At 34.3% G+C, this 23,668-nt stretch overlaps 11 protein-coding genes and 3 pseudogenes across 13 annotated transcripts; all 14 read left to right on the top strand.

Moving 5' to 3' along the window:
- The first annotated feature begins 198 nt into the window (after nt 1–198).
- On the top strand, nt 199–1,737 carry Gr25 (gustatory receptor 25). Its single transcript, NM_001190516.1, has 5 exons — nt 199–821; nt 923–1,313; nt 1,372–1,440; nt 1,504–1,593; nt 1,672–1,737. Exons 1-5 carry the CDS (start codon nt 199–201, stop codon nt 1,735–1,737), a joined length of 1,239 nt encoding a protein of 412 aa, NP_001177445.1.
- A 309-nt stretch (nt 1,738–2,046) lies between these two features.
- Gr26 (gustatory receptor 26) lies at nt 2,047–4,893 on the top strand. Of its 2 annotated transcripts, XM_032598829.1 has the most exons (5): nt 2,047–3,049; nt 3,116–3,184; nt 3,262–3,351; nt 3,421–4,703; nt 4,770–4,893. In XM_032598829.1, exons 1-4 carry the CDS (start codon nt 2,060–2,062, stop codon nt 3,481–3,483), a joined length of 1,212 nt encoding a protein of 403 aa, XP_032454720.1. In that variant the 5' UTR covers nt 2,047–2,059; the 3' UTR covers nt 3,484–4,703; nt 4,770–4,893. The 2 variants fall into 2 exon arrangements, with proteins under 2 accessions (XP_032454720.1, NP_001177446.1); NM_001190517.1 differs by lacking the exon at nt 4,770–4,893 and having other exon boundaries at nt 2,060–3,049; nt 3,421–3,483.
- On the top strand, nt 3,737–4,832 carry Gr27PSE (gustatory receptor 27 pseudogene; annotated as a pseudogene).
- On the top strand, nt 4,954–6,954 carry Gr28 (gustatory receptor 28). 2 transcript variants are annotated; one of them, XM_031930269.2, is made up of 5 exons: nt 4,954–5,602; nt 5,674–6,303; nt 6,385–6,453; nt 6,516–6,567; nt 6,673–6,954. In XM_031930269.2, the coding sequence occupies exons 1-5, from the start codon at nt 5,204–5,206 to the stop codon at nt 6,804–6,806; spliced, it is 1,284 nt and encodes a 427-aa protein (XP_031786129.1). In that variant the 5' UTR covers nt 4,954–5,203; the 3' UTR covers nt 6,807–6,954. The 2 variants fall into 2 exon arrangements, with proteins under 2 accessions (XP_031786129.1, NP_001177447.1); NM_001190518.1 differs by having other exon boundaries at nt 5,204–5,608; nt 6,516–6,605; nt 6,673–6,738.
- A 22-nt stretch (nt 6,955–6,976) lies between these two features.
- Gr29 (gustatory receptor 29) lies at nt 6,977–8,527 on the top strand. The gene is made up of 5 exons (NM_001190519.1): nt 6,977–7,345; nt 7,421–8,050; nt 8,110–8,181; nt 8,297–8,386; nt 8,456–8,527. Exons 1-5 carry the CDS (start codon nt 6,977–6,979, stop codon nt 8,525–8,527), a joined length of 1,233 nt encoding a protein of 410 aa, NP_001177448.1.
- A 281-nt stretch (nt 8,528–8,808) lies between these two features.
- Gr30 (gustatory receptor 30) lies at nt 8,809–10,282 on the top strand. The gene is made up of 4 exons (NM_001190520.1): nt 8,809–9,843; nt 9,920–9,988; nt 10,057–10,146; nt 10,217–10,282. The coding sequence occupies exons 1-4, from the start codon at nt 8,809–8,811 to the stop codon at nt 10,280–10,282; spliced, it is 1,260 nt and encodes a 419-aa protein (NP_001177449.1).
- Nucleotides 10,619–11,624, top strand: Gr31PSE (gustatory receptor 31 pseudogene; annotated as a pseudogene).
- Gr32 (gustatory receptor 32) lies at nt 11,851–13,334 on the top strand. The gene is made up of 4 exons (NM_001190521.1): nt 11,851–12,852; nt 12,942–13,010; nt 13,092–13,181; nt 13,251–13,334. The coding sequence occupies exons 1-4, from the start codon at nt 11,851–11,853 to the stop codon at nt 13,332–13,334; spliced, it is 1,245 nt and encodes a 414-aa protein (NP_001177450.1).
- A 223-nt stretch (nt 13,335–13,557) lies between these two features.
- Nucleotides 13,558–15,010, top strand: Gr33 (gustatory receptor 33). The gene is made up of 4 exons (NM_001190522.1): nt 13,558–14,538; nt 14,666–14,728; nt 14,801–14,890; nt 14,963–15,010. Exons 1-4 carry the CDS (start codon nt 13,558–13,560, stop codon nt 15,008–15,010), a joined length of 1,182 nt encoding a protein of 393 aa, NP_001177451.1.
- A 387-nt stretch (nt 15,011–15,397) lies between these two features.
- Nucleotides 15,398–16,912, top strand: Gr34 (gustatory receptor 34). Its single transcript, NM_001190523.1, has 5 exons — nt 15,398–16,127; nt 16,195–16,478; nt 16,541–16,609; nt 16,677–16,766; nt 16,841–16,912. The coding sequence occupies exons 1-5, from the start codon at nt 15,398–15,400 to the stop codon at nt 16,910–16,912; spliced, it is 1,245 nt and encodes a 414-aa protein (NP_001177452.1).
- Nucleotides 16,913–17,275: 363 nt separating this feature from the next.
- On the top strand, nt 17,276–18,667 carry Gr35 (gustatory receptor 35). The gene is made up of 4 exons (NM_001190524.1): nt 17,276–18,241; nt 18,317–18,385; nt 18,466–18,555; nt 18,614–18,667. Exons 1-4 carry the CDS (start codon nt 17,276–17,278, stop codon nt 18,665–18,667), a joined length of 1,179 nt encoding a protein of 392 aa, NP_001177453.1.
- On the top strand, nt 18,904–20,297 carry Gr36PSE (gustatory receptor 36 pseudogene; annotated as a pseudogene).
- Nucleotides 20,352–21,808, top strand: Gr37 (gustatory receptor 37). Its single transcript, NM_001190525.1, has 4 exons — nt 20,352–21,356; nt 21,425–21,493; nt 21,589–21,678; nt 21,746–21,808. The coding sequence occupies exons 1-4, from the start codon at nt 20,352–20,354 to the stop codon at nt 21,806–21,808; spliced, it is 1,227 nt and encodes a 408-aa protein (NP_001177454.1).
- Nucleotides 21,809–22,108: 300 nt separating this feature from the next.
- Gr38 (gustatory receptor 38) lies at nt 22,109–23,440 on the top strand. The gene is made up of 4 exons (NM_001190526.1): nt 22,109–23,017; nt 23,092–23,160; nt 23,235–23,324; nt 23,381–23,440. Exons 1-4 carry the CDS (start codon nt 22,109–22,111, stop codon nt 23,438–23,440), a joined length of 1,128 nt encoding a protein of 375 aa, NP_001177455.1.
- The last annotated feature ends 228 nt before the right edge of the window (nt 23,441–23,668 follow it).

The raw sequence follows: 23,668 nt of genomic DNA, 5'->3' as shown, positions 1-23,668 counted from the left end.
TGAAGATATCTCGGATGGTAACTAAATCGTAAAATTACTATAGGATAGTATTCGTAAGAAATAATCAATACTCTGTGTGTTGGTGGCGTGACTGAAAGTGGTGATACTTAAGTTAATTAACATGCAAACATTCTTGTCAGACACTTTATATCTGCTAGTAAGACTTGTACCGAGACATCATGCACTCGTTGGTGAAGGATGATTCATCCTTTTGGTTTTTACACTAGAGTGACAAAACAAGTCAAAATGCTTCACAAAAATATAGTGAACAAAGAGTCGATCATTCTAAAGTTCATTTTCTACTACTTCAAGCTCGTTGGCCTCTCTTGCGTAAGTTTCAGCTCCAAGTCCCGCCTCGACATCTGCTTCTTAACTTCGAAACTTGGTGCACTGTACAACGTAATCTTGGCACTTCTGATAACATGTTTCAACTACTACGTGGTACTGATCGTCGTCAAAGTGAGCTTCGGTTCGCTTCATTTCGATCGAGCGATCGACTTCGGTCGAGTCTGTCTGGCCGTGATCAGTTCGGTGTTCATTCTCATCACCTACTGCTTTAAACGGAAGAAAGCGACAATTATTCTCAACAGGATCAATACTATAGCGGAACTATCCGTCAATCTTCGAAGCAACGGTAAATCCGGACACGATGGGCTGTGCAAGCCAGCGAAGAGAATTTTTTTCGTCTTTCTCGTTACATGGCTGGTTCTGATCGCTGTGACTCCGAAATTGAAATTCTATGCCTTGCTGTATTTTGCAGCACAGTATTCGTGCGAGATGGTCATCATGTGCATGCTCGTGCAGTACAGCATGTTACTAAGGTTGTGCACGATGAAACCGATTCGTAGCATTAAATGATAAGATTTATTATCTTAATGAATCTTATGATATGATAAGTTATTTATTGTCAAACCATTTTCAGCATATTGAAGCAGCTATTCGAAACAATCAATGCAAGATTCACTATCTCCAGTGAAGCTAATTTTCAAGTTCGTCGATTTAGCCAGCATCGCAGCAACGAATTCGGCTTGGAAGTGAAGCTGAATAGGTTCTCCTACCTCCGAGAACTACATTTGTCATTATGCGAGGTCGCTGAGGATCTGAGCCAGTTTTACTCGCAGTCGCTCTTATTTTGCATCGCCTATGTCTTTTCTTCTTTGGTACTGTATGCGTATTTCTTCGTGAAAATTGTGACGCAAAAAGGCGATGGAATTATAAATACTGCGACGACCCGCTTTATCATCGTTAAACTGCTGCACTACATTGGTCCGACTGTGACCGTCACCTGGGCCGCCTGTGCTGTGGTCAACGAGGTATGTATGAAGTTCGTCTTAGCTTATTTGATGATTATGATAATTTTGGACATTTCAGAGCAACAGAACTGGGAAGATCGTGAACAAGTGGATGGGAGATTCGCGCGATCAGTATGTTGCTATTAAGGTGCAGTACATTTTTTATGAATAATTATTTAACTCATGATTGATTCATTTATTTGTGATGCAGCTGAATCAGTTTTCGAATTATTTGCTTCATCAGAAATTGTCCTTTAGGGCAGCTGGACTGTTTTCTTTGGATGGAACACTTATGATGTCGGTACGCCAGGGATTTTTGGATTGATAAAACATGTATTTACATATTTCTTTATTAGCCATAAAAACTGTTGCTTTACAGATTGCAGCTTCGATCACGACGTATATCATGATTCTTTTGCAATTTCAAGACAGCACTAAACGGTAACTATGTGAGGTCCAGTAACCGTAAGCTTTTTAGAAGTTGAACATTTTATAATATTATTTTCAAGTGTACGTATATGAATTTTAATAAATCAGGCGATCTATTTACGCTAATTACTAAAAATTGATCGCTATCCATTCGGCTGATGTTTTCGCAGCGCCTTAATGGGAAATTCATTTCTGGAGTGTTCATTAAGCATAAACAATGTGTAATGCAGAAGATAAAAAAAAACGATTTTAATTCAATTTGCTTTTAACCTTATTAAATTCCTAACTGCAATAAACCTTCATCAGTGTTACTGAGTGTCCTCATCACTTTTGGTAACATGCACATAAGAAACATACATTGCAAAATTACTATAGGAAAAGTTTTACACTATTCTTTGAAAATATTTGGACTGGCACCTTTTTCGTTGGATGTCGAGTTTTTATCAAACAACAAAAATCAGGTTTCAAGCGAAGCGTTGACATGTTCTCAATTGGGCGTTATCTACAACCTAATATTAGCCGTCTTAATAATGGTAATAACTTACTTAACTTTCAAAATATCGAACAAAACACATATTTTCGGAAGTGGAACTGACTTGGACATGGCGATTGAAGCGATAAAAACAGTATGGGCTTGTATTTCCTCTGTTATTATTTTATTTCTATTCGGTACTCAACAAAAGAAGCTTGTCCAATGTGGTAATATAATGCTAATGATAAGAGAACGTTTGATAACGATAAATGAGACTTTATACTTGGAAAACAAATTTCTTTGGAAAAGCATCACGAAAATATCCTTGGTAGTAATTGTGATGTACATACTTATAATTGTTACACTGGGCGGCTATATAGATCTCGCAAGATTGATCTACGTTATCGGCGCAACGTTGTGCGACGTGATCATTATTTTTACGGTTATTGTCTACGGAATTAAATTAAAAATGATAAAGCAATTGATAAAAATCATAAATGCTAATATTAATTCCATATCCACGGAATTCAATCGAGCGAGTAATAATATCTTGCAAAACAATGAAATGAAAAATGCCCAGATCATTTGCGATAAACTTTCACGTTTACAAAATTTGCACTTGTTACTCTTCAATGCAACAGAAGATTTGACAAATGTGTATGCCACCTCGATACTTCTTTGTACTTTATACATATTTTTATCAATTATACTCAATTTGTTTTACATTTTGAAAAATGTAATGACTGGAGTTGCATCGCTCTCAGCTATCTTGATTCGTCATATTTTTATTCAATTTATTCATTGCACCTGCTCCCTGATCATTTTAACAAACTCCGTCACTGATTTAGTTTTGGAGGTAATATAATAATTTTTATAAAGGATGGTAATTAAGAATTTGGATTGAAGATGGTTATTTTTTTAGAGTAATAGGACAGGAAAAATTGTGAGCGAATGGCTCACCAAACTGAAAAATTCTCGTGTGGAAAATGAAGTAATCAGGCTTATTAGATAAGTTGATAATATAGGTAAGTAACTTGATGTGAACAATATTGATTAGGTTTTTTGTAGGTAACCAAGTTTTTGCTTTACTTGAAAGAGCATGAGTTGCAATTTTCTGTATTCGGGATATTTTCATTGGATACTTCAATGTTATTATCGGTACGTGTATTATATTAAATTACACATTTAAAATAATAATTTCTGCATTATAAAGTATTTAACTTTTAGATTACAAGTTCCATTACAACGTATTTGGTGATTCTTTTGCAACTTCAGTTTCAGCAAAACTAATTATAGATTTTTTAACTACGCGTCATTCTTTGACAATTTCAGGGTCAAGTTTCAAAGTCAACCGTCTAATGCGAATTAAGTCTTGCTAAATCAATAGTTTTACGTTGATCATTATTTTTTCAATTTCATATTCCGTTCCACATGAACGTTCCTTTATTGATTTATTGATGAAATATACTGTTGTCAGATAACACTACAAAATTTTTTTGTAATTTACATTTGTTAGGTGACTGGTAGTGTAAGAACGCTAAACATGACTTCCAACTTTAAAACCTATTTCAATCCTTTAATCGACAATAATTTCTTCGCAAAAGTTGCTTATTATTTTTTTAAATTATTCGGTCTTGCTGCGTTTTCATTAAATTTGAAGTCCATTAAAAACAATGCATTCGCGCCTTCGCGACTAGGTGAACTGTATAACATAATATTGACAAGTGAGTTGTTGGTATCAAGTTACTTTTCCATCAGGGTAATCTACGGAACTAATTCTCCAATTGAAAGATCTGAATGTGAAATAAAAGTGGAAACAGTAAAAACAGTATCGGCTTGTGTTTCCTCTATCATTATTTTATTGGTATTCGGCATTAACCAAGAGAAGATCGTTCAATGCGGCAATACAATTCTATGTATCAAAGACCGTTTGCTAACAATGAATAGGCCAGTGTACAATGAGAACAAATTTCTGCAGAAAAGTATGACAAAAATATTCCTCGTTATGATGGTAATCTATACTTCAATATTACTCACTGTTGAAAGACAGATTACACAGTTTTTGGCTTATATCATCTATGCGACTTTGTGTGACATAATAACCACCTTAACAGTGCTGCAGTTTGTATTTATATTGAAAATGATGGAGAAACTGTGCAAAATTTTTAATGGTAATATGCGTCATATGTGGCAATGATGTATTACCGGGTAATCTACTGCAGGCAAGTGCAAAAATTACACGAGAAAAACTTTATCATTTACAAACGTTACATTTGTCGATGTTCAATTCATCGGAAAATATTATAAATTTTTACGCCATACCGATTCTTCTGTGTATTTTCTATGAATTTTTGTCAGTTACTCAGAATGCCTTTTACACTGTACAACCTATAGTGACTGAAATCGTAAAGTTGTCTACTACACAAACTTGCCATACATTTTTTCAATGCGTTCATGGCACGTTTTTGTTGATAGTCATGACAAAGTGCATTTTTGACGTTATTGCAGAGGTAAATGATTCATACTAATAATAAGCATTATATAATTCATTTGAATTCGTAATCACTCTTTTTTAGAGTAAAAGGACAGGTCGAATTATGAGCGAATGGCTTTCAAGCGAATTTCCTTCACAATACCTGATGCATTTCCTAAAGTCTATTAATTCAACAAAAAGATGTCATCTCTTTTTATCAAAAAATCATAAATGAGTGTATCTATAATTTGTCTTTTCATTACTGGACACGATATTTTTTTTTAAATGATGTAGGGATCGATATTATTAACGTGTAATTTTGCTCTGATATATCGGAAAGTACTAATGTTATTCTGAGTAAGGATAATAATATGTTGAATCGATGCAGCCTGAAAGCTACTTCCCTCTCCTCGATGGTAAGTTTCAGCCGCAGGTAAGTCCAAGCTACGCACGAAGTAGCACTATAGGTGCACTCAGACCAGCATGAACGTTTACTATTTTAAAACTAACGAATAACGTAGATCTTTGCAATGAACAATGTTTCTAAATTCTCACAGACCGAAAAAGTTTTATCAAAATGCTCGCATCAGTGATTTATGGTTTGCAAAATGCGTTTATTATTATTTTAAAACTGTTGGTCTTGCCACAGTAAGCTTACGCTTGAAATCCGTCAAGAAGAATAAAAAAAATTCGTCTTCGTTGTGTACTTCTTCGAAGCTTGGCATACTGATCAATGTAGTTTTGTCTCTTATAGTAATCGCTATATTTTCCTATACCACAATTGTAATTGCTGAAGGAACATTTAAAAATTCGCTCAAATTTGATCGAGCCATCGGTGTGATTCGCATAATTTTGGGAAGTAGCGCAGCCTTGATTATTCTAATCACGTTTTCCTGTAAGCAAGGATCAATCACGGAGATTGCAAATAATATGCAGGTATTAGTAATACGTTTTTGTTGTGTTAACTCAATATAATAAATGATAAAAACTCGATATTTTTTCTCAAGACAATTTTTTCAGTTTTGTCAGCTAACTTTAAAACGAAAATTGGAAATACAAACGAGTCTTTCTCGATTTTTCGAGAAACAGGAGGCGTTTTTTTTGTTAACATTATTGCATGGTTACTTCTTTTTGTTACGGTCCCCACGACCAACTGGAAGGTCTTTGCTGTAACTCCTTATGTCCCGGAGGTAATAATGACGTCTATGCTGGTACAGTATAATATGGTATTGAATTTAGTTAAGCGTCTCATGGAGGTAGTTAATGCTAATCTCCTTTATACATCTCAATATGATGATAAATATGAAGATAATCAGATCACCATGATCAAAAACGATAGAAATGAAAATTCGTTTAAAAGAAAAATTATTAAGTTTACTCAATTAAGAGATTCGCACTACATGCTTTGCGACATCTCCGAAGATTTGGAAAAGTTTTATTCTCGATTGGTCTTGCTTTGTATTACTTACATTTTTGGGTCATTGATTTTATGCTCTTACTTTAACACAAAAGAAGTATTGAAACAAGGAGTGGAGTTCTTGACATTGAGAGCTACATTATTCTTTGGTGTGACGGTAATTCATTACATCATGCCTTTGGTAAACTTGACCAGATCCACCAGTGCGGTTATTGCTGAGGTAAATTTTGTTCGTGTGTTAATTATAGAAAATAAATGTAAATAATGGGGAAATAACTCGAATCCAACTGTTTTTTTTAAGAGCAAAAGAACTGTCAAAATTGTGAATAGATGGTCTGGAAATTTCCATAATCAGCCAGAAATCGCAATGGTAAGGTGATATTCTGAATATTCATGAGGTAGTTTTTATATCAATAAGGCATTTGATTGCAGTTCAACCAATTTCCAAATTACTTAGACCAGCCAAATTTGGAATTCACTGCAGGTGAGCTTCTAGCACTTGATGGTTCACTTTTGATCTCGGTATGCTTATTTTTAAAAAAACATTATTGTTTGTTTTATGTAGTATTGACAATTAGATTAATTATAGATTGCTGCTTCAATCACAACATATTTGATGATACTATTACAAGTCCAAGATACTTCACCCAACTGAAGAAGTCCTATCCCGAAGTTTACTTGGCGCATTATGTGAAAGCGGTCTCGTCATCCGAGTCTAAATAAGCCACTTTTATAATCGCGATACATTATGCTGATTGCCTAAGTTGTTAAAACTTCAATATTCATTATTTCATTTTCATTCTGTTCACAAATCGGACACGTTGAAGCGCGAACGATATTTGTGTACGCTGTTTGCTTATATTGTAAAATTCCTGACTTCGTTATAAATAAAAATGTTGAACTATTTTAGTATTGACTTGCTGTACGCGAAGTGCCTTTACTACTATTTTAAGTGCGTCGGTTTGGCGACCATGAGCGTCAGCTTCAAATCCACCGTTGAGAACAAAAAAGTTCCGTATTCGCTGTTCTCACCGTCAAAGATCGGGTTTCTACCTAACTTGGTAATAGTTCTCATTGTAATCGGTACACATTTCTTCTCTCTCAAAATGGCCTTCGAAGTGGATGAAATAGAAACTTCGGTGAAATTCGATCGAACGGTAGAATCAGTACGTCTGACTTTTGGTGTTGGTGTATCAGTATTCATCTTAGTATTTTTTTGCGCTAAGCAAGAAGCTGCTATAGATATCGCGAACAATATCAAGGTAAACAGATCTATTCGTTTTATCAAAAATTCGAGTTCGAGCATAATTAATCAACGAGTTTCATTTCTTCCAAAGAAAGCTTCAGTTTTGTCAGCCAACTTCAGTACCAAAACTGTGAGTCAGAAAGAACTTTTCTCAGTTTACCGGGCAACGGGGTGGATTTTCTCAGCTCACATGGTGATATGGTTTCTGATTTATTGCTCGACTCCGTGGTCCTTCGGTTTAATGATCTACTACGTATCGTTGAATATATACGAGCTTGTAATCACGTCTACTCTTGTTCAGTACAGTATTCTATTGAAAATAGTACGTCAAATTTTTAGAAATGTCAACGCCAATATTTTAGACATATTTGGAGACTCTTGTGCAATCGATTTTCACACGGTTGGTACCATTGGTAATAATCGCAGTGAAGTCAGATTCAGGAGGAAGATGAGGAAGTTTTCGCAGCTCAAAGATCTGCATATCTCAGTTTGCGACGTTGCGGCGAGTCTTGGACAATTTTACTCCATACCGGCGTTGTTTTGCATAAAATACGAATTCATCTCATTCACCTTTTATTTTTACTTCGTTACGAAACTTTTCACCGGAATGTATCACGAAACTATCACCATTCATACTATTTTCTTCTACGTTTTTGGTATATTACACTTCATTGTACCTCTAATCGACTTGGTAGGATCCACTAGTGCTGTCGTCAATGAGGTAACGTATATTTTCGTTCTTATAGTAAATCACGAATAGTACAGTCACGAATTTTGTAGGGTAAAACATCTGTCGAACTTATAAGCAAATGGATCGAGGTTGTCAAGGATCAGGAGCAAAGTACTGTTAGGGTAAGGCGATCGCTTGGATCATTCCAGAACAAAAAATTAACTATAAATTAATTATTAAATTACCATTAAATTAATTACTATTAAATCGAAAGTCGTTTGTTTGACTTTGTTACAGATGAGCCATTTTCCCAATTACTTTGCACAGAAAAAATTGAAATTCACTGCAGCCGGACTTTTTCCATTGGATGGATCACTGATTTTGTCGGTATGCTTGATAAAACTTAAAAATGCTGATTAACATTACTCTGTTTGTAAAAGAAGATTATTTTTGAAGATTGCAGGTTCGATCACTACATACCTAATGATACTTTTACAATTTGAAGGCATTAAACCCTACTCGTCATAATTAACAACTGATAATAATTTTGACAGGCTCATAACTACTAAATAAACGATCTAATAAGCACTATGTATATTATTGTTCATATCTAGCTTCTTACTTTATTAGCAATCATGATGAAATTGCGAATTGGAAATTGAAGTAAATTGAAGTATATTCATTATTGGGAGTGAGTACAAACAATGACTCACTTTACAAGATATTATTGAGCAATCGTTTATACTATTGTCAACTCCTTGTATTTGCTACACTTCAATCATCGTAGCAATGTATAAGACAGTTGCGACATGGTAATTTCGATTTGTTCTTTATTTTTTAAATCAAATAGTGGAAATATGTTAATAAAAAATCTGAGTCTGAACGAAACAGTGCTGGAGAAATGCATTTTGTATTTTTTCAAGCTATCTGGAATCGCAACACTAAATTTCGACTTCAAGTTATCAACAAACAGGAGCAAAAAGTTCAGTTCAACATTCACGCGTTCAAAAACTGGCATCGCGTACAATGCAGCTTTAATTTCTCTCATCACAATCGTGACTAATTACTTGATTGAATTTCAAATTAATCACAATATGTATAAAAATTTCTACGATAAATTGGACATAGGATACGCTGCGTTGATCAGCGTAACCGCAGTACTGATCTTAGTCAAATTTTCATTTCAACAAGAAAAAACTTTGACGATTGCTAATGAACTGAACGAAATCCGCGATTCATTGTCGCTCAACGATTGTTCAGTAGACGGAAAAGGACATGCCCTACGAAGGTTCATAGTGTTAGTCTTCTTGGCACATTTTTTATTCCTAACAATATTGTTTAGTACCTCTTACGTATTAAATAATACAACTATAAATATAGTAAGAACGACGTTGAATTACATTGCCATATATTTGAGCAACTTCATAATGCATTCCATGATGCTGCAATACAGTATTATTTTAAAATTGATCGAGCATTTATCCAGGGGTATTAACGATGATTTGGTTGAATTTTCAAGACCACCGCAAGGGCTCAATAGCTTGACGTTTACGAAAAAAACTACCAGTCAACGCGTAGGCCAATTAGCGAATTTGCGTAAAAATTTTTCGTCGCTGTGTAAAGTATCTCAAGATGTATCAGAGTTTTATTCCTGGCCGATGCTTCTTTGCCTGTCCTGTAATTTTATAGCTTTCGTACGAGCAGCTTTCTATATAGCGATGCCTATTGTACATGGAACAGATGCTTTTACTGCTAATATTTACGTTCGTTGCTGTTGCTATATATCTCATAATGCTTTTTCTTTGATTATTTTGACAAAGTCAGTCACAGCTTCGATGACCGAGGTATGACAGTTAACATTTGTTGTTTCATTGAAATTCGTCTACATTTATTATTAATAATACATTTATGTGATTGCAGAATAGAAAGACCAGAGAAATTGTAAACGACTGTATTGAAAATTGCGATGACCAAGAAATTTTAAAAAAAGTGAGGCTACAGTGTACTAAACTAAATATTGGTCTCATCAATATTATGTGATACCTTTTTTATTTCAGCTAGAAAAATTCTCATGTTACTTGATGCACAAAAAGATAACGTTCTCGGTATTTAATTTATTTTCTCTAGATGAGTCTTTATTAATGTCAGTAAGTACAGTGTACTTAAAATTATCCCAAATAAGTTTGGACTATAGATATTTACTATCTTAAAATTTAGGTCATAGGTTCGATCACAACGTACTTGGTAATTATTTTGCAGTTTCAAAATAATAATGCAGAATAAACTTTGTTGGACTTAATTTTATAAGAACAAATCCGTATTGGTAATCCCAAGTGAAAAAATAAATATTTAGTCTATGTGACGCATTTATTTATTTCAAAGCCTTTTGCTCGAAACGATTTTACTTTTATCAGAGCTCAAATGCACTAGATCTATAATTTTCCGATAAAAATGTAATGAATTTTATAATTCACGCATTCGTTTTACCTAGATGAAAAAATGACGCGTCCATTCATTAATTTGTATTTCTAACATTTCAAAGCATCTACGGTGTTCCTGAAGTGTTAAGATAAAAGTTCTAAAGTACTACAAGTTTAGTTAATTTGTAACTTCAACAAAATGCATCCAAGAAAAGTTTTTATGAGTGACGCATTTTTTTTTAAGTTCATTTACTACTACTTCAAGTTTGCCGGTCTTGCAACTATCAATTGGCGCAAGAAAACTAATAAGTCCAATAAAATCAGGTGTTTGCGATTTACAACTTCGAAGTTTGGCATACTGCACAACATGTTGGTAGCTTTCGCGATAATAGTCACAAATTGTATGACCCTGAAACAATTTGTGATGTATGATTTACCGGAATGGGTAGATTTCGATAAGAAGATCGACATGATTCGAATTGCAGTGGGTACTTTCGCATCCCTTTTTATATTGGTTGTATTTTGCATCAGCCAAGATAGAGTTATGGATTTTACTCGAAACCAGTGTTGTTCGGTCTTGCGTATATATTTTTAGCGATAATAGTCTATTCTTATTTCATGACATCTACGGCAATAAGACACTACAAATATATAACGATCCATACTATAATTTACTGCGGCATAGAGTTGATGCATAGCACCATGCCAGTAGTATTTCTGACTAGTTCGTGCAGCGCTGTGATTTCTGAGGTAATTATAATTTTATGTATTTATACTTATTTACATGAATGAAGATTTAAAAAAAAATATTGTAGAGTAGAAGAACTGGCAAAATCGTAAATAAGTGGATGAACCATTCGGACAACCATGTTATTTCTATCAAGGTAAGGTAAAATAAGATGTGTCTGATCAAAATCGAATGTCACTACTTAATTAGAGAAGATTTTTATATTTATTGATGGTACATTACAGTTGAATCAATTTTCAAATTATTTACTACACCAAAATTTTGGAATAACAGCAGGTGGACTTTTTCCATTGGACGGATCTTTATTGATGTCGGTTGGTTAAAAATATAAAAAGTTTTTTAAATGAATCTTGTAAATACAAAGAAGATGAAATATGTTTTATAATAGATTGCAGGTTCGATTACTACCTACATGATGATACTTATGCAATTTCGAGAAACTAATACATCTACTTAATTAGAAAAAATAAGTCAATAACTTTGTCACGCTTTCCAATTAACAATACTTTTCAATGAAGCAATCAAACATAGTATGATAATTATGTCTACTGCTTCTTCGTGATATATCTATGTATTTATTACGCGATGAGTCATTTCTTACATTGATCAAATTTAATGTGGTTGCTAATGCTGCGTAATGTATTATTCTAAAGAAATTCTCGTATTCATCCATAAAGCTTAAAATGTGGTTCTCAAATTTTCATGATACTAGAGAAGCTTTTTTCGTAATGTTCGTATACCTATTTTTCAAAGCATTTGGACTCGCTACTGTCAAATTTAATTTTGAGTCTATTAAGAAAACGCTTATAGCGGGAAAAGAAGCTTCCGAAGTATTGAAACCCTCTCGAGTTGGCATTGCATATAATATGTTATTAATAATCATACTGAGCATCTTAAACTATGTCGCCATCAGAGTTTCGTACGAACGTCCCGATTTCACGGACAGATCGGAACTAGAAATGAAAATCGACACCGTAAAGGCAGTAACAGCTTGTTTTAGTTCCTTTATTATTTTACTTATATTCAGTTTTCAACAAGAAAAGTATGTTCTGACAGTCCACGAAGTTTTATCAATCAGGCAGAGTTTGATATCGATAAACAGCGCCATTTACTTCGAAAACGAATCAATCTGGAAGATCATAACAAAATTACTCATTTTTATGTTTGTAAATTGGATACTGCTGTTCATCACGATAGAGATACAAAACGATTATCAATTCCTACTTTACTTCGTCACGACCAATCTCTGCGACATGATAATGACCCATACGGTTCTGCAGTTCAGCATCGCATTGAAAATGATAGAGCAACTGTTCAGAGTCACAAACGCCAATTTTGATCACGACTCCAAGGCTTCCTTCCGCTTAAACGACGAAATATGTCTCAATGTTGCCCTGAAAAAGGTGCAAGTAATACTTAATAAATTATCTCGTCTACAAGACTTACATTTGTCGCTGTGCAATGTCTTCGAGGATTTGGCAGGTTTCTATGCTCAATCGATGCTCTTGTGCGTTTGGTATATTTTTGTCTCGATGATTCTTAGTGCATTTTACGTAACTAAACCGATAATTACGGGAAATACTGGTCTATCGGTCGTTATGTACTTGCGCACCGTTATTCATTTTCTACACCATACCAGTTTGTTAATTATGCTGACTAAATGTGTCACCGACTTGATTGCTGAGGTGAGTTAATTGGTTTAATTATACGTTGACTATTAGTGTATTGTTTTAAGTAAATATTTATTATACAATATTAATTTGCATTTACGAAGCGAGAAAAGACTGGAAAAATTATTAGTGTATGGTTAGCTAAAATTGATAATCAACAATTTGAAAAGAAAGTATGTAATGTACTATAATAATGCATGCTTATTGTATTTTACGTGCTTGTTCTCGCTGATGTCAAGATGTTTTTGTTTCAGTTGACAAAGTTTTCCATTTACTTAATGCATCAAAAAGTAAAGTTTTCCGTCTTTGGAATTTTCTCGTTGGATAACTCGATTTTGTTATCGGTGAGTAAAATTCAGCTTAAATATACTTTTGGCCATGTTTATATTTAATGATTTATTATGACTTGATAGATAATCGGCACAATCACAACCTATTTGATAATCTTGCAGCAAGAGAACCTTTCATCAAATTCTAATAATTCTAATTGCCACTAAAAATCGTTTCAAGAGTTCACTGCGTTGATATATTATCTTGGTTTATCGAAACATCTAAAATTTTTCTTGTATAATTTATGAATGATATGAAAAGATGATTGTCATTGCCATCAGTCAAACTATGACTCATCAATTGTTATACGGAAGTTACATCATTTAACTTTGTAAAAACATGTTATACCTGCTTATTTCTGTTCTTGGACTCTTATTATATTGAGAAACAATGTTTGGCAAGTTCGATGAGACGATATTAGAGAAATTATTGTTTTACTTTTTCAAAATGTTTGGAATGGCTACGATGAAATATGAAATTTCAACGATAAAAAACGAAAAAATAAAGAAACGTAGATTGTTTACTTATTCCAAAATTGATATCGTATACAATTCATTTTTGATTCTTGTAACGACTATTCTAAACATCATCCTGGTCGGGTTGAAAATAGATGATAAAACTTCTTTGCCGAACGTGCGAGGAGTCCAGAAAATTACGGACGTCGTACAATTTGGATTCGCCACGTTGACCTGCGTATTTATACTCGTGTATTTTTGTGCTCGGCAGAAAAAAGCAATCGAAATGGCTGATCAGATCTGCCAAATATACGGTTCTATGATAGTCAACAATTGTGACACGGGTGAGAAGAGAAGTATTTTGTTGATTACTCTATTCGTTTTCAGCATCAATTTCATCTTCTGGCTTGTGATGATCATTACCTCCGTAAATGTCACCATGGCTACTCCGAATAATTTGATATTTTATTATCTAGCTGTTTATTCTTGTCACGTGATTATGCAGACTTTGCTGATGCAGTACAGCATCATTCTCAACATGATAGGCTACTTTTTCTTACATATCAATAAATCATTGGTTATCCTTCTAAAGAAACCCAATCAGTTGTTCTTAGACGCACAATGTCGTAACATTGATAAAACCAGGGGCGAGAGGCTTTTGAAAATGCGTAAAACATATCTGATCCTCTGTAAAATCTCAGAAGACATATCAGACTTTTATTCACCACTTATGTTTTTTTGCCTCTCTGTCACCTTTGTGACGCTCATACGTTCCGGGCTTTACATAGCTGTATCTATTGCTGATAAGGAATCTAATTTAACGATCAAAGGTATGATCCACTGTATTGGCTACGTAGTTCATTATTACTTTTTGCTGGTGATGTTGACCAAAAAAGCATCCAAAATTGTCACTGAGGTATCCATATATCGTTGCTGGTGATGTTGACCAAAAAAGCATCCAAAATTGTCACTGAGGTATCCATATATCGTTATATTGATTTAATTATGCAATGATCAAGAATTAATTTTCCATATGCACGCAGAGCAAAAGGACAGGAGAAATCGTGAGCGATTGTGTCCATTACGTGGATAATCAAGAAATAATTGTGACGGTAAGCAATATTAGATACTTTGCTTGTAAATGTGACTACAGTACGTTATTGATTAATATTTTCCAGCTGAACCAGTTCTCCAACTACTTGCTTCATAAGAAAATTAAATTTACCGTTTTCAACCTTTTTGTCTTGGATGAATCTTTATTATTGTTGGTGAGTAATGTCTTTTATACCAAAAATTTTATCATTTCAATCTTAACATTCTTCTTAATTGAATAAAATCAGTTCGCAGGTTCCATGGCGACATATTTGGTTATCATGATGGATTTTTAAAGAAACAAATAAAGCTTATTAAATTATACTTTGCATACATCGTTAGATCTCGTGAAACTTCTTTGTTGATGCCGGTATGTGTACAAATATTGGTATTATTGAAATTATTCGCAACATAAGGATCTATTTTAATTTCCAGATCATGGGTGATATTTGGTTATCCTACAGCCATATCAACACGAGAACTCTATGTAAATTGAAAACTTTGTAAAAATGTGTTAATTTAAGTGATTAAATGGAACTTGTCCAAACAAGCTTATTGAAATAATAGTCAGTTATTTTATTGATCGTTTTCCTCTTAACACGAGTAGTAAAAATTGCAGTTAAAATTATTGCTCGACTTTCTCTTCATCGCATCCCACATCCACATTCCAAAACTCCTCTTCGATGCTTCGAACGTACCTAAATCAAGCATCATTTCCACTCAAAATGCCGTTTAACAATCCATTGACGAGTGGCGCAGCAGTTCTGAAATGCGTCTACTACGTATGCAAAGCTTGCGGACTGGCTCCAATAGCAATCAGAAGTAACGACGGCCGCAAACTTCGATTTCCGCCGTTCGAGCACTCGAAAGCTGGTCTGCTGTACAATGCTGTTTTGATCCTCATCATTCTCTCGATGTCCGCAGCTATCATACAGTGCACTTTCGTATACCGTACGAAAGCGGAAATTTTGAAATTCGACGGAGTTATCGACGTGACCCACAACACAATGGCCAGCGTCACCGCGATTTTCGTACTGACAGTGTTCTGCATCCAACAGCGGAAGATCCTGGAATTGGCCAACAGGATGAGAGTTTTGGGAGAAATGTCGCAGAGTCTTTGCGACGTCGAGATCTGCGGCGGGCGGAAGAGGTTGTTGAGAGACGTGATGATGATCTGCTTGACGACCTGTTGTACCTGGCTGTCGATATTTTTCACGACACAAGTGGAGAGCTACAAAGGCCTGCTGTATTTCTCTTACATTTATCTTTGCAATCTGATCATCACTTTGACCCTGATGCAGTACAGCATCGTGTTAAGGTTGATGCAGCAGATACTGCGAGTTGTTAACGCCAACTTTCATCATTTTTCCACGGAGCCCAGTCAGAGGAAATTGAAAGTTCAGATTATTGAAAGTTAGGGAGCTTGATATCACGAAATTAAATATTATTTTTACATAACGATGATAACATCATTTTTTAGCTAGCTGTCAGGGGATTGGACGATTCACGAGGTTGCGAGAACTTTATCTGTCACTGTCCGAAGTGGCAGAGGGTTTCGAGGAGTTTTACTCACAACCGATGTTACTTTGCATTGCCTACATTTTTCTCACATTGATTTTTTACGCTCACTTGATTACGAAGCCTATGGTGGTTGGGACTAGGTCGGTAACGAATCCCCAACTCTGCCATTGTGTATTTCGAATCATGCATTACGTGATTTCGCTGATAACTTTGGCTAAGTCTGTCTCAACTGTCATTACTGAGGTAAGCTTTTGCTGCTTTTTTGTAGTGATAAATATACGATAAATTCTTTCGTTTCTTCATAGAGTAAGAAAACCAGTAAGATCTTCAATAAATGGCTGGGTACTTTGGACAGTCTCCAGCTGGATCCAAAGGTATACTTATATTTAAATTAGAATTATTACTATTCGGATTCATTTTATTCAATGTTTTGCTTTCTAGTTATATCTCTTTTCCAATTATTTGCTGCATCATTCCTTGCAATTTTCGGTGTTTCAACTCTTTTCACTGGACGGATCATTGTTGATGTCGGTATGTGAAAAAAAATATTTTGGAAAAATAAGCTTTAATGAATTCAATGTTAAAGGAACAATATTTGTTTTTAGATAACAGCGTCGATAACCACCTACTTGGTGATATTTTTACAATTTCAGAATCACCAAACTACAGACAGTTAAATACTGCATTAAAGACAACTTTCGTATCGTTTATAGGATGTCAATTTTTTAAATATATGTTGGTATATTTGATGTAATTAAATTGTACGTTTGCTAAATAAATACTCATACACTTAAAAACTAAAAAAAAACCCTTAGCGTATTTAATCAATTAAGAAATTCGATTAATCATACAACTTGGTATTTTATTGCATTGCTCACACAAAGTGCTATTCGATAATTACATTCTTCAGTATCATCAAATCAGTAATTGAAACTATAAGGCACATTATTACTTTCCTAGCACTAAACTACAAAAAAATTAAAAAACTAGTATCAAACACCACACAAAGTTTTTCATCGAATCACATAACCATTTTCAACATGAATTCAAAAGTTCTTTTTATGATCCTGAAAAATTGGAAAATAAGCGACCTATTGTTCCTCAAATGTGTATTCTACCTCTTCAAATTGTTCGGCCTTGCAACCACGAGTATCCAAACAAAACCAAGTACTTCAAGATTCCACCTTCCATTATTTACTCGTTCAAAACTTGGGCAAATCTATAATGTGATTTTGGCCATTGGCATATCATTCGTTTACGCCTGTCTCATCCGATGGACAATAAAGCATTATGAACATCATATCATTTCTCGATCTCACCAAGCCATAGATTACACGCACACGACGATGGCCATGATCACAGCGATTTTCGTTTTGCTAGTGTTCTGCATCCAACAGGAAAAGTTCCTAAATCTGGGAAATCGGACGGTTCGTCTAGGCGAACTATTAGTTGGTTTTTACGAAGTACAGAGACCGAGTAAGCAGAAGACTTTGACGAAACACGTGAAGGAGATCTATATAATGGTAGGCATGACTTGGCTGTCGATTTTCGTAACAACGGAAACAGGTGGCTATTTCAAAAATGTCGTATACTTCTCCATGATATACCTGTGCAATCAGATCATCACCTTGACTCTTCTACAGTACAGTGCGATCTTGAGATGTTTGCAACAGATCTTATGGTTTGTAAATGAGAACTTCCTCCAGTTCTCAAAAGAACCATGTCAGATGGATAAGATAAAGATACAGTTCTCAAAACTGCGTGAACTCTACCTGTCGGTTTGCGAAATCGCCGAAGATATCGAGAGGTTCTATGCGAAGCCTATGCTGCTCTGCATAGTGTACGTGTTCGTCACTCTGATCTTCTTCGCGAGCTTCATCACTAAGCCGATGGTCAGTGCAGTTGTGATATCGGATTTTCAGATATGTCACTGTTCGTTTCGAATTCTGCACTACGTCGTTGCGCTGATAATCCTGGTGAAGTCCGTGACAGCTGCTGTTTCAGAGGTTTTGTAACTATATTTTCTGTTTGCAATAATAAATTTCTCTGATGATTTTTAACGATTGTCGAATCGGCTGTAGAGCAAGAGAACTGGGAAAATCGTTAACAAATGGTTGGGTGATTGTAATACTCTGCAAGTTGATCCTAAGGTGACAATATTTTATACGGTCAGGATTTATTATATTAAAAATTTTCATTTATTAATTGAATTTTATCTTATTGCCATTAGATTTATCATTTTTCGAATTATTTACTCCATCACAATTTACACTTTTCGGTCCTCGAATTGTTTTCGTTAGACGGATCGCTGTTGATGTCGGTGAGTAAATATCAGTACTGATGTAAATAGAGCAAGTCTATAAAACTTCGTTTTCCAGATCACAGCCTCCATAACCACGTATTTGGTAATTTTTCTACAGCTTCAAGAATAAAGATTTTTAGCCTTGTCATGCTGCTGAGTATATGTATAAGCTATATTCGGTAACTATTCTTAGTAAATAAATAAATAGTACGTATATATTTCAACATTGTTATTACTTATAATATAATAAATAATTCGTTTAGTTTAGTCAATATTTACGTCCAACGTAGCGAAAGTTAGTAGGCTGTTGTGCTTGAGAGTTGCACATACTGCGAGATATATGAAAGTTAAAAAGTAAAAAAAGTAATGTTTCTCAAAAAGCTTGACCCTTTCATGATTCTAAATGTGAAACATATGTTTTATAATTTAAAATATGCGGGCTAGCGACGATGAAATTGGATGAAAGTCAAGGATCTCGTGGATCATGGTATACAAGTTCTAAAATGGGCCAAATGTATAATTTAATCTTAATTTGTTCGTTGAGTGCAAGCAATTTTTATGTTGCTACATTTGTGAGTGATTCAAAGTTAATTATAGTTATCCTTCTTGAAAAAATATTGAATCTCGTTAATTATACTTTTACTTTCGCCACGACCATCTTAATTTAGACAATATTCATCTTTCGTCAAGGACATGCCATTAAGGTATGACGACTTAAAAAAACTTTACCAGATTATTATCGATCTAAATGCTCATATTAGCAACAAAACTCAATAAGTGACGAAGATTTAAAAAGAATTTGCATCGAAACTCTGGTAAATATAGTTTCTATTTATTATCACGAGTCTTACAACACCTTTCACTAGTGCTTGGTACCATGTCACCATGTGTCCTGGCTATTTTATTATTAACTGTGCTTTTTTACAATACAGCATTATGTTACTACTATTGAAACAACTTTTTAGAATATTCAATGCGAATTTTCTTTATGCATCGAGGCAACCTATAATTTCCAAAATTCGCATAGCAGATTTTAATTCGGATTTATTCAATAGTAGGGCACAACCTTTTTCTAATCTATCTAAATTGTATACTTCGTTATGCGATTTTTCCATAAATTTGTCAAACATATATGATCCAATCATGTTGATTTGCGTAATGCATTCATTTCTTACATTGATAATTTGGAGTTATTATCTCGTAGAGCCTATTGTTACTCAAACATCAAGACTGTCCTTTATGCTGTATACTCACGGTTTGATCGTGTTGATTCATTACATTTTGATGTTAATCAATTTAACGCAATCTGTTAATGCTGTCGTTCTGAAGGCGAATACAATAACATAACATGGATTAGTGTGATGATAGAAAGAGTCAAGTAATGCATTAGGACTTTGTTCGCAGAAAAAAAGAACAGGGGAAATAATAAGCAAATGGTCCGTTAATTTACAAAATCAGCGATTTTTCAAAGAGGTAATTTATTATTTTAATGAATCGATATCTCAAAGTCGTAACATCTGTACTCATTTTATTTTTTTAGTTGAGTCTATTTTTGAATTACTCGATCCACAAGGATGTGAAATTCACTGTCTATGGTATATTTTCATTGGACAAATCCCTTTTGACCTCTGTAAGTGCATTACGTAATTACTTAGTACATTGCATTTTACTAATAGGCTCAAAATTAGATTGCAGGTTTAATTAATACTTATTTAGTTATTATTTTTCAATTTTATCCTATTAATATGAAGAAATTATAAGTATTCGTTATTGATTACGTTAAAACTAAGTTTAGGTTTAAACAATATTTAAATATGCTAAAGATCGATGATTCCCATCAAAGTTTCCAGTATAAACTAAGTGAAAAAAACATGATCACATTGAAACGTATTTTCTATTTCTTCAAAATATGTGGTTTGGCCACAATGAAATTCGATTCTAACATGGCAGTAAAGGAAAGACTTCAAGGTTCTTGGTTTGTGAACTCGTGCAAAGGCAAAGTATACAATGCAATTTTAATAATTTTACTGTCGATAGCAACTTACTACGTTACTGCATTTGTATACGATCTAAGCATAAGCAGCGGAGAAGTTGGTAAATTATTTGACATTGTATCATATGTTTTTACCACCATTACTACTATCGTGATTCTGGCGGTATTTTGTCTTTGTCAAAAGGACGCCGTACTGATAGCTAACAACCTAAGACGTACGCATATGCTCATTGCAAATATAAATAGTCAATTAAGCAATGAAAAAATAAACATACTAAGAACAGCGAAGATAATTTGTATTGTGAATTTGGTAATGCTGATTTTAGTCTTTATTACAACTTTAAGGCAGGAATTTGGCATAATAATGTACTACACGACTGTCTATCCATGCCTTTTTGTTATTAATTTTACTTTTTTGCAATACAGCTTGATTTTGCAATCGTTAAAACAACAATTTACTATTCTTAATCGAAATTTTCATTATGTTTTGAGGCAATGTATAATGCAAAAAAATTTAGGCGCAACAGGTTCAAGCTTTCAGACTCATAAAGTAAGAGCACAGTCGTTGTCTAAGCTGTGTGAACTGTATGCGTCGTTGTGTGACTTATCAACGGATCTGTCAAAATTCTACTACCCAACAATGTTATTTTGTGTATTATATACATTTATGATGTCGACAACGTGGATATACTACACAGTCGAACCTGTTATAGTTGGAAAAACTAAATTAACTACTTTTAAATACATACACAGTTTGATATTTTTAATTCACCATATTAGTATGCTGATTATTTTGTCAAAAAGTGTTAACGCCGTTGTTCTAGAGGTATAAAATTTCTTCGAATAATTTTTTATCTAATAATCAAGTATACAATATCCTAATTTTTTGAATAGAATAAAAGAACAGGAGAAATAACGAATAGGGGATTAGCAAACATGCAAAATCAACAGACGATAAATGAGGTACGATATAGTCTCTCCATATTTTTTGAATTTATTATTTGGTACAATACGAATGTCAAAGATTTCAAGAATATCAATATCATTTCTTCCGCTAGCTTAATTTTTTTTCAAATTATTTACTCCACAAGAATGTAAGTTTCACCGTTTATGGGTTGTTTTCATTAGACGAATCTCTTTTAATGTCCGTAAGTACTAATTTATTAAAAATTGTTAATTTTTATGATATTTTCGAATCTTAAGATCCAAATTTAGATTACAGGTTCCATCACCACGTACATAGTAATATTGCTACAATTTCAATCCAGTGTCCAATAGTGCCATTTTCATCGCTTTTGCTTAATTTCTTCAATCGCAATAGTTACGATTTCAAACATTTTAACCTCCAGAAAATTGATTTATCTAGTAATTCTTAAAACGATCTTCTTACCGATACTAGACCAATCAAATTGATTGTATTGTTGAACGTTAATGTAATTGCTTGATGACACACGCTTCATCAACCGCGATAAAGATATATATTAAACAATGAAAGCCACATCTTGAACCATTATTATTTCCAGTACAAAGATCTCGCAGTTGTGTTACGTTATAGTTTTACTATAAGACTGTAGCAATATGCTGAGCATCAAGCATATGTTCTATTTTTTCAAACTATCCGGAGTAGCCACCATGAAATTCAATACAAATTTAATCGAAACAGGAAGAGTGCAGGGTTCCTGGTTTTCAGGTTCCAGAAAAGGCATAGCACACAACATAGTTTTGATCTGCCTCATCTTCGTATTCAACTGTTTCGGCGTTCGAACCGTATACTACTGGAGCCACATACAGTTCGAAAGGGTGATCGACGTCGTTCTATACGCGTACACTACTGTCATCGCCATCCTAATCCTGATAGTGTACTGTTTCCGGCAAAAACAAGCCATCGCAATTGCCAACAAACTGCAAATCCTCCGCGAGTTCACCATGAGTATCAATGGGCAGTTAAACCAAGGGGAACAGCTGGTAGTGAGCAGTTTGAAAAGGATCAGCGTTGCACACCTAGTGATATGGTTCGCACTGATCATGTCCACTTCGACCGAGATGTACATGCTAGTGTACTCCATCGCCACATATCCGTGCATTCTGATCATCAACTGCACAATTGTGCAGTACAGCGTTGTCCTGAAATACTTAAGACAACTTTACGTTATTCTTAATGCCAACTTCTTCAACTGTTCGAAACAGTTTTCAGCAAATACTTCCTCGGTGAGAACGAATTCGTTATCGGACTTACGCGAGCTGTACATGTCGCTGTGCAACCTGTCAGCGGACGTGTCCGAATTCTATCATCTGTTGATGCTTCTCTGTCTGTCGTATTTGTTCGTCACGTTGTTACTTTGGTGTTATTACATCGTGGCGCCCATCTTCGTTAAGGCTACTGTATTGCCCATACTCTATGGATATGTTCGGTCTTTGATAATTGTTATTCATCACGTGCTTATGCTAGTTATTTTGACCCAAAGCGTAAGCGCTCTTACTCGAGAGGTAAACTGTTATAAAAATAATTAGCTGGGCTGTTGATTTATAAAAGTAAACATGCTATGTATTTTTGTATACAGAATAAAAAAACTGGAGAAATCATCAATAAGGGAATCTCTAATCTAGGGAATCAACGAGTTTTGAACGAGGTAATTCATTTATTTTGATATTTAAAAATACACTTGAAAACTCAAGCCTTTAATACATGTCATTTGTTCGCCAGCTCAACATGTTCTCCAACTATTTACTTCACAAAGACATGAAATTCACCGTCTACGGGCTTTTTGAGCTAAATGAATCGATTCTGATGACGGTAAGTATTCCGTTGTGAAAATTAATCGTACGTAAAATTAAAATATTTTTTATCAGTTTGCAGGATCGATAACCACGTACTTGGTTATCATTTTACAGTTTCATTCAAGGGATTAATAAAATTCAATCGATACTCCCGCGCGATAAATGACATAAACTGTACAATAAATTTATTTTACTGCAATGTTATTTTCAAAATAGGCATTAATTTGCATGATTGTATCTTCACACCCTACGTGCCATTAGTCGATACGATGCATGTCGACCTTATCGCAATAGTGCCTGTAAGCTGAAAAATGTGAAAGCTTTCGTTTCCACACGTCATACAGAAAATAAATTCAGCAA

This window comes from Nasonia vitripennis, chromosome 4, assembly GCF_009193385.2.
Source record: "Nasonia vitripennis strain AsymCx chromosome 4, Nvit_psr_1.1, whole genome shotgun sequence".
NCBI classification, from domain to species: Eukaryota; Metazoa; Arthropoda; class Insecta; order Hymenoptera; family Pteromalidae; genus Nasonia; species Nasonia vitripennis.
This window is presented reverse-complemented; position numbering and strand designations above follow the sequence as displayed.

Excerpts from the sequence above, each read along its gene's own strand:
- Gr25 (NM_001190516.1), top strand. The coding sequence starts at position 199 with ATGATTCATCCTTTTGGTTTTTACACTAGAGTGACAAAACAAGTCAAA. Across the intron at positions 1,314-1,371 it reads CCTGTGCTGTGGTCAACGAG|AGCAACAGAACTGGGAAGAT; the intron begins GTATGTATGAAG and ends TGGACATTTCAG. Across the intron at positions 1,441-1,503 it reads ATCAGTATGTTGCTATTAAG|CTGAATCAGTTTTCGAATTA; the intron begins GTGCAGTACATT and ends TTTGTGATGCAG.
- Gr26 (XM_032598829.1), top strand. The coding sequence starts at position 2,060 with ATGCACATAAGAAACATACATTGCAAAATTACTATAGGAAAAGTTTTA. Across the intron at positions 3,050-3,115 it reads TCACTGATTTAGTTTTGGAG|AGTAATAGGACAGGAAAAAT; the intron begins GTAATATAATAA and ends TTATTTTTTTAG. Across the intron at positions 3,185-3,261 it reads ATTCTCGTGTGGAAAATGAA|GTAACCAAGTTTTTGCTTTA; the intron begins GTAATCAGGCTT and ends GGTTTTTTGTAG.
- Gr28 (XM_031930269.2), top strand. The coding sequence starts at position 5,204 with ATGTTTCTAAATTCTCACAGACCGAAAAAGTTTTATCAAAATGCTCGC. Across the intron at positions 5,603-5,673 it reads AGATTGCAAATAATATGCAG|ACAATTTTTTCAGTTTTGTC; the intron begins GTATTAGTAATA and ends TTTTTTCTCAAG. Across the intron at positions 6,304-6,384 it reads CCAGTGCGGTTATTGCTGAG|AGCAAAAGAACTGTCAAAAT; the intron begins GTAAATTTTGTT and ends GTTTTTTTTAAG.
- Gr29 (NM_001190519.1), top strand. The coding sequence starts at position 6,977 with ATGTTGAACTATTTTAGTATTGACTTGCTGTACGCGAAGTGCCTTTAC. Across the intron at positions 7,346-7,420 it reads ATATCGCGAACAATATCAAG|AAAGCTTCAGTTTTGTCAGC; the intron begins GTAAACAGATCT and ends TTTCTTCCAAAG. Across the intron at positions 8,182-8,296 it reads AGGAGCAAAGTACTGTTAGG|ATGAGCCATTTTCCCAATTA; the intron begins GTAAGGCGATCG and ends ACTTTGTTACAG.
- Gr30 (NM_001190520.1), top strand. The coding sequence starts at position 8,809 with ATGGTAATTTCGATTTGTTCTTTATTTTTTAAATCAAATAGTGGAAAT. Across the intron at positions 9,989-10,056 it reads ACCAAGAAATTTTAAAAAAA|CTAGAAAAATTCTCATGTTA; the intron begins GTGAGGCTACAG and ends TTTTTATTTCAG. Across the intron at positions 10,147-10,216 it reads ATGAGTCTTTATTAATGTCA|GTCATAGGTTCGATCACAAC; the intron begins GTAAGTACAGTG and ends CTTAAAATTTAG.
- Gr32 (NM_001190521.1), top strand. The coding sequence starts at position 11,851 with ATGTGGTTCTCAAATTTTCATGATACTAGAGAAGCTTTTTTCGTAATG. Across the intron at positions 12,853-12,941 it reads TCACCGACTTGATTGCTGAG|CGAGAAAAGACTGGAAAAAT; the intron begins GTGAGTTAATTG and ends GCATTTACGAAG. Across the intron at positions 13,011-13,091 it reads ATCAACAATTTGAAAAGAAA|TTGACAAAGTTTTCCATTTA; the intron begins GTATGTAATGTA and ends TTTTTGTTTCAG.
- Gr33 (NM_001190522.1), top strand. The coding sequence starts at position 13,558 with ATGTTTGGCAAGTTCGATGAGACGATATTAGAGAAATTATTGTTTTAC. Across the intron at positions 14,729-14,800 it reads TGGATAATCAAGAAATAATT|CTGAACCAGTTCTCCAACTA; the intron begins GTGACGGTAAGC and ends AATATTTTCCAG. Across the intron at positions 14,891-14,962 it reads ATGAATCTTTATTATTGTTG|TTCGCAGGTTCCATGGCGAC; the intron begins GTGAGTAATGTC and ends GAATAAAATCAG.
- Gr34 (NM_001190523.1), top strand. The coding sequence starts at position 15,398 with ATGCTTCGAACGTACCTAAATCAAGCATCATTTCCACTCAAAATGCCG. Across the intron at positions 16,128-16,194 it reads GAAAGTTCAGATTATTGAAA|CTAGCTGTCAGGGGATTGGA; the intron begins GTTAGGGAGCTT and ends ATCATTTTTTAG. Across the intron at positions 16,479-16,540 it reads TCTCAACTGTCATTACTGAG|AGTAAGAAAACCAGTAAGAT; the intron begins GTAAGCTTTTGC and ends GTTTCTTCATAG.
- Gr35 (NM_001190524.1), top strand. The coding sequence starts at position 17,276 with ATGAATTCAAAAGTTCTTTTTATGATCCTGAAAAATTGGAAAATAAGC. Across the intron at positions 18,242-18,316 it reads TGACAGCTGCTGTTTCAGAG|AGCAAGAGAACTGGGAAAAT; the intron begins GTTTTGTAACTA and ends AATCGGCTGTAG. Across the intron at positions 18,556-18,613 it reads ACGGATCGCTGTTGATGTCG|ATCACAGCCTCCATAACCAC; the intron begins GTGAGTAAATAT and ends TTCGTTTTCCAG.
- Gr37 (NM_001190525.1), top strand. The coding sequence starts at position 20,352 with ATGCTAAAGATCGATGATTCCCATCAAAGTTTCCAGTATAAACTAAGT. Across the intron at positions 21,357-21,424 it reads TTAACGCCGTTGTTCTAGAG|AATAAAAGAACAGGAGAAAT; the intron begins GTATAAAATTTC and ends TTTTTTGAATAG. Across the intron at positions 21,679-21,745 it reads ACGAATCTCTTTTAATGTCC|ATTACAGGTTCCATCACCAC; the intron begins GTAAGTACTAAT and ends ATCCAAATTTAG.
- Gr38 (NM_001190526.1), top strand. The coding sequence starts at position 22,109 with ATGCTGAGCATCAAGCATATGTTCTATTTTTTCAAACTATCCGGAGTA. Across the intron at positions 23,161-23,234 it reads ATCAACGAGTTTTGAACGAG|CTCAACATGTTCTCCAACTA; the intron begins GTAATTCATTTA and ends TTTGTTCGCCAG. Across the intron at positions 23,325-23,380 it reads ATGAATCGATTCTGATGACG|TTTGCAGGATCGATAACCAC; the intron begins GTAAGTATTCCG and ends ATTTTTTATCAG.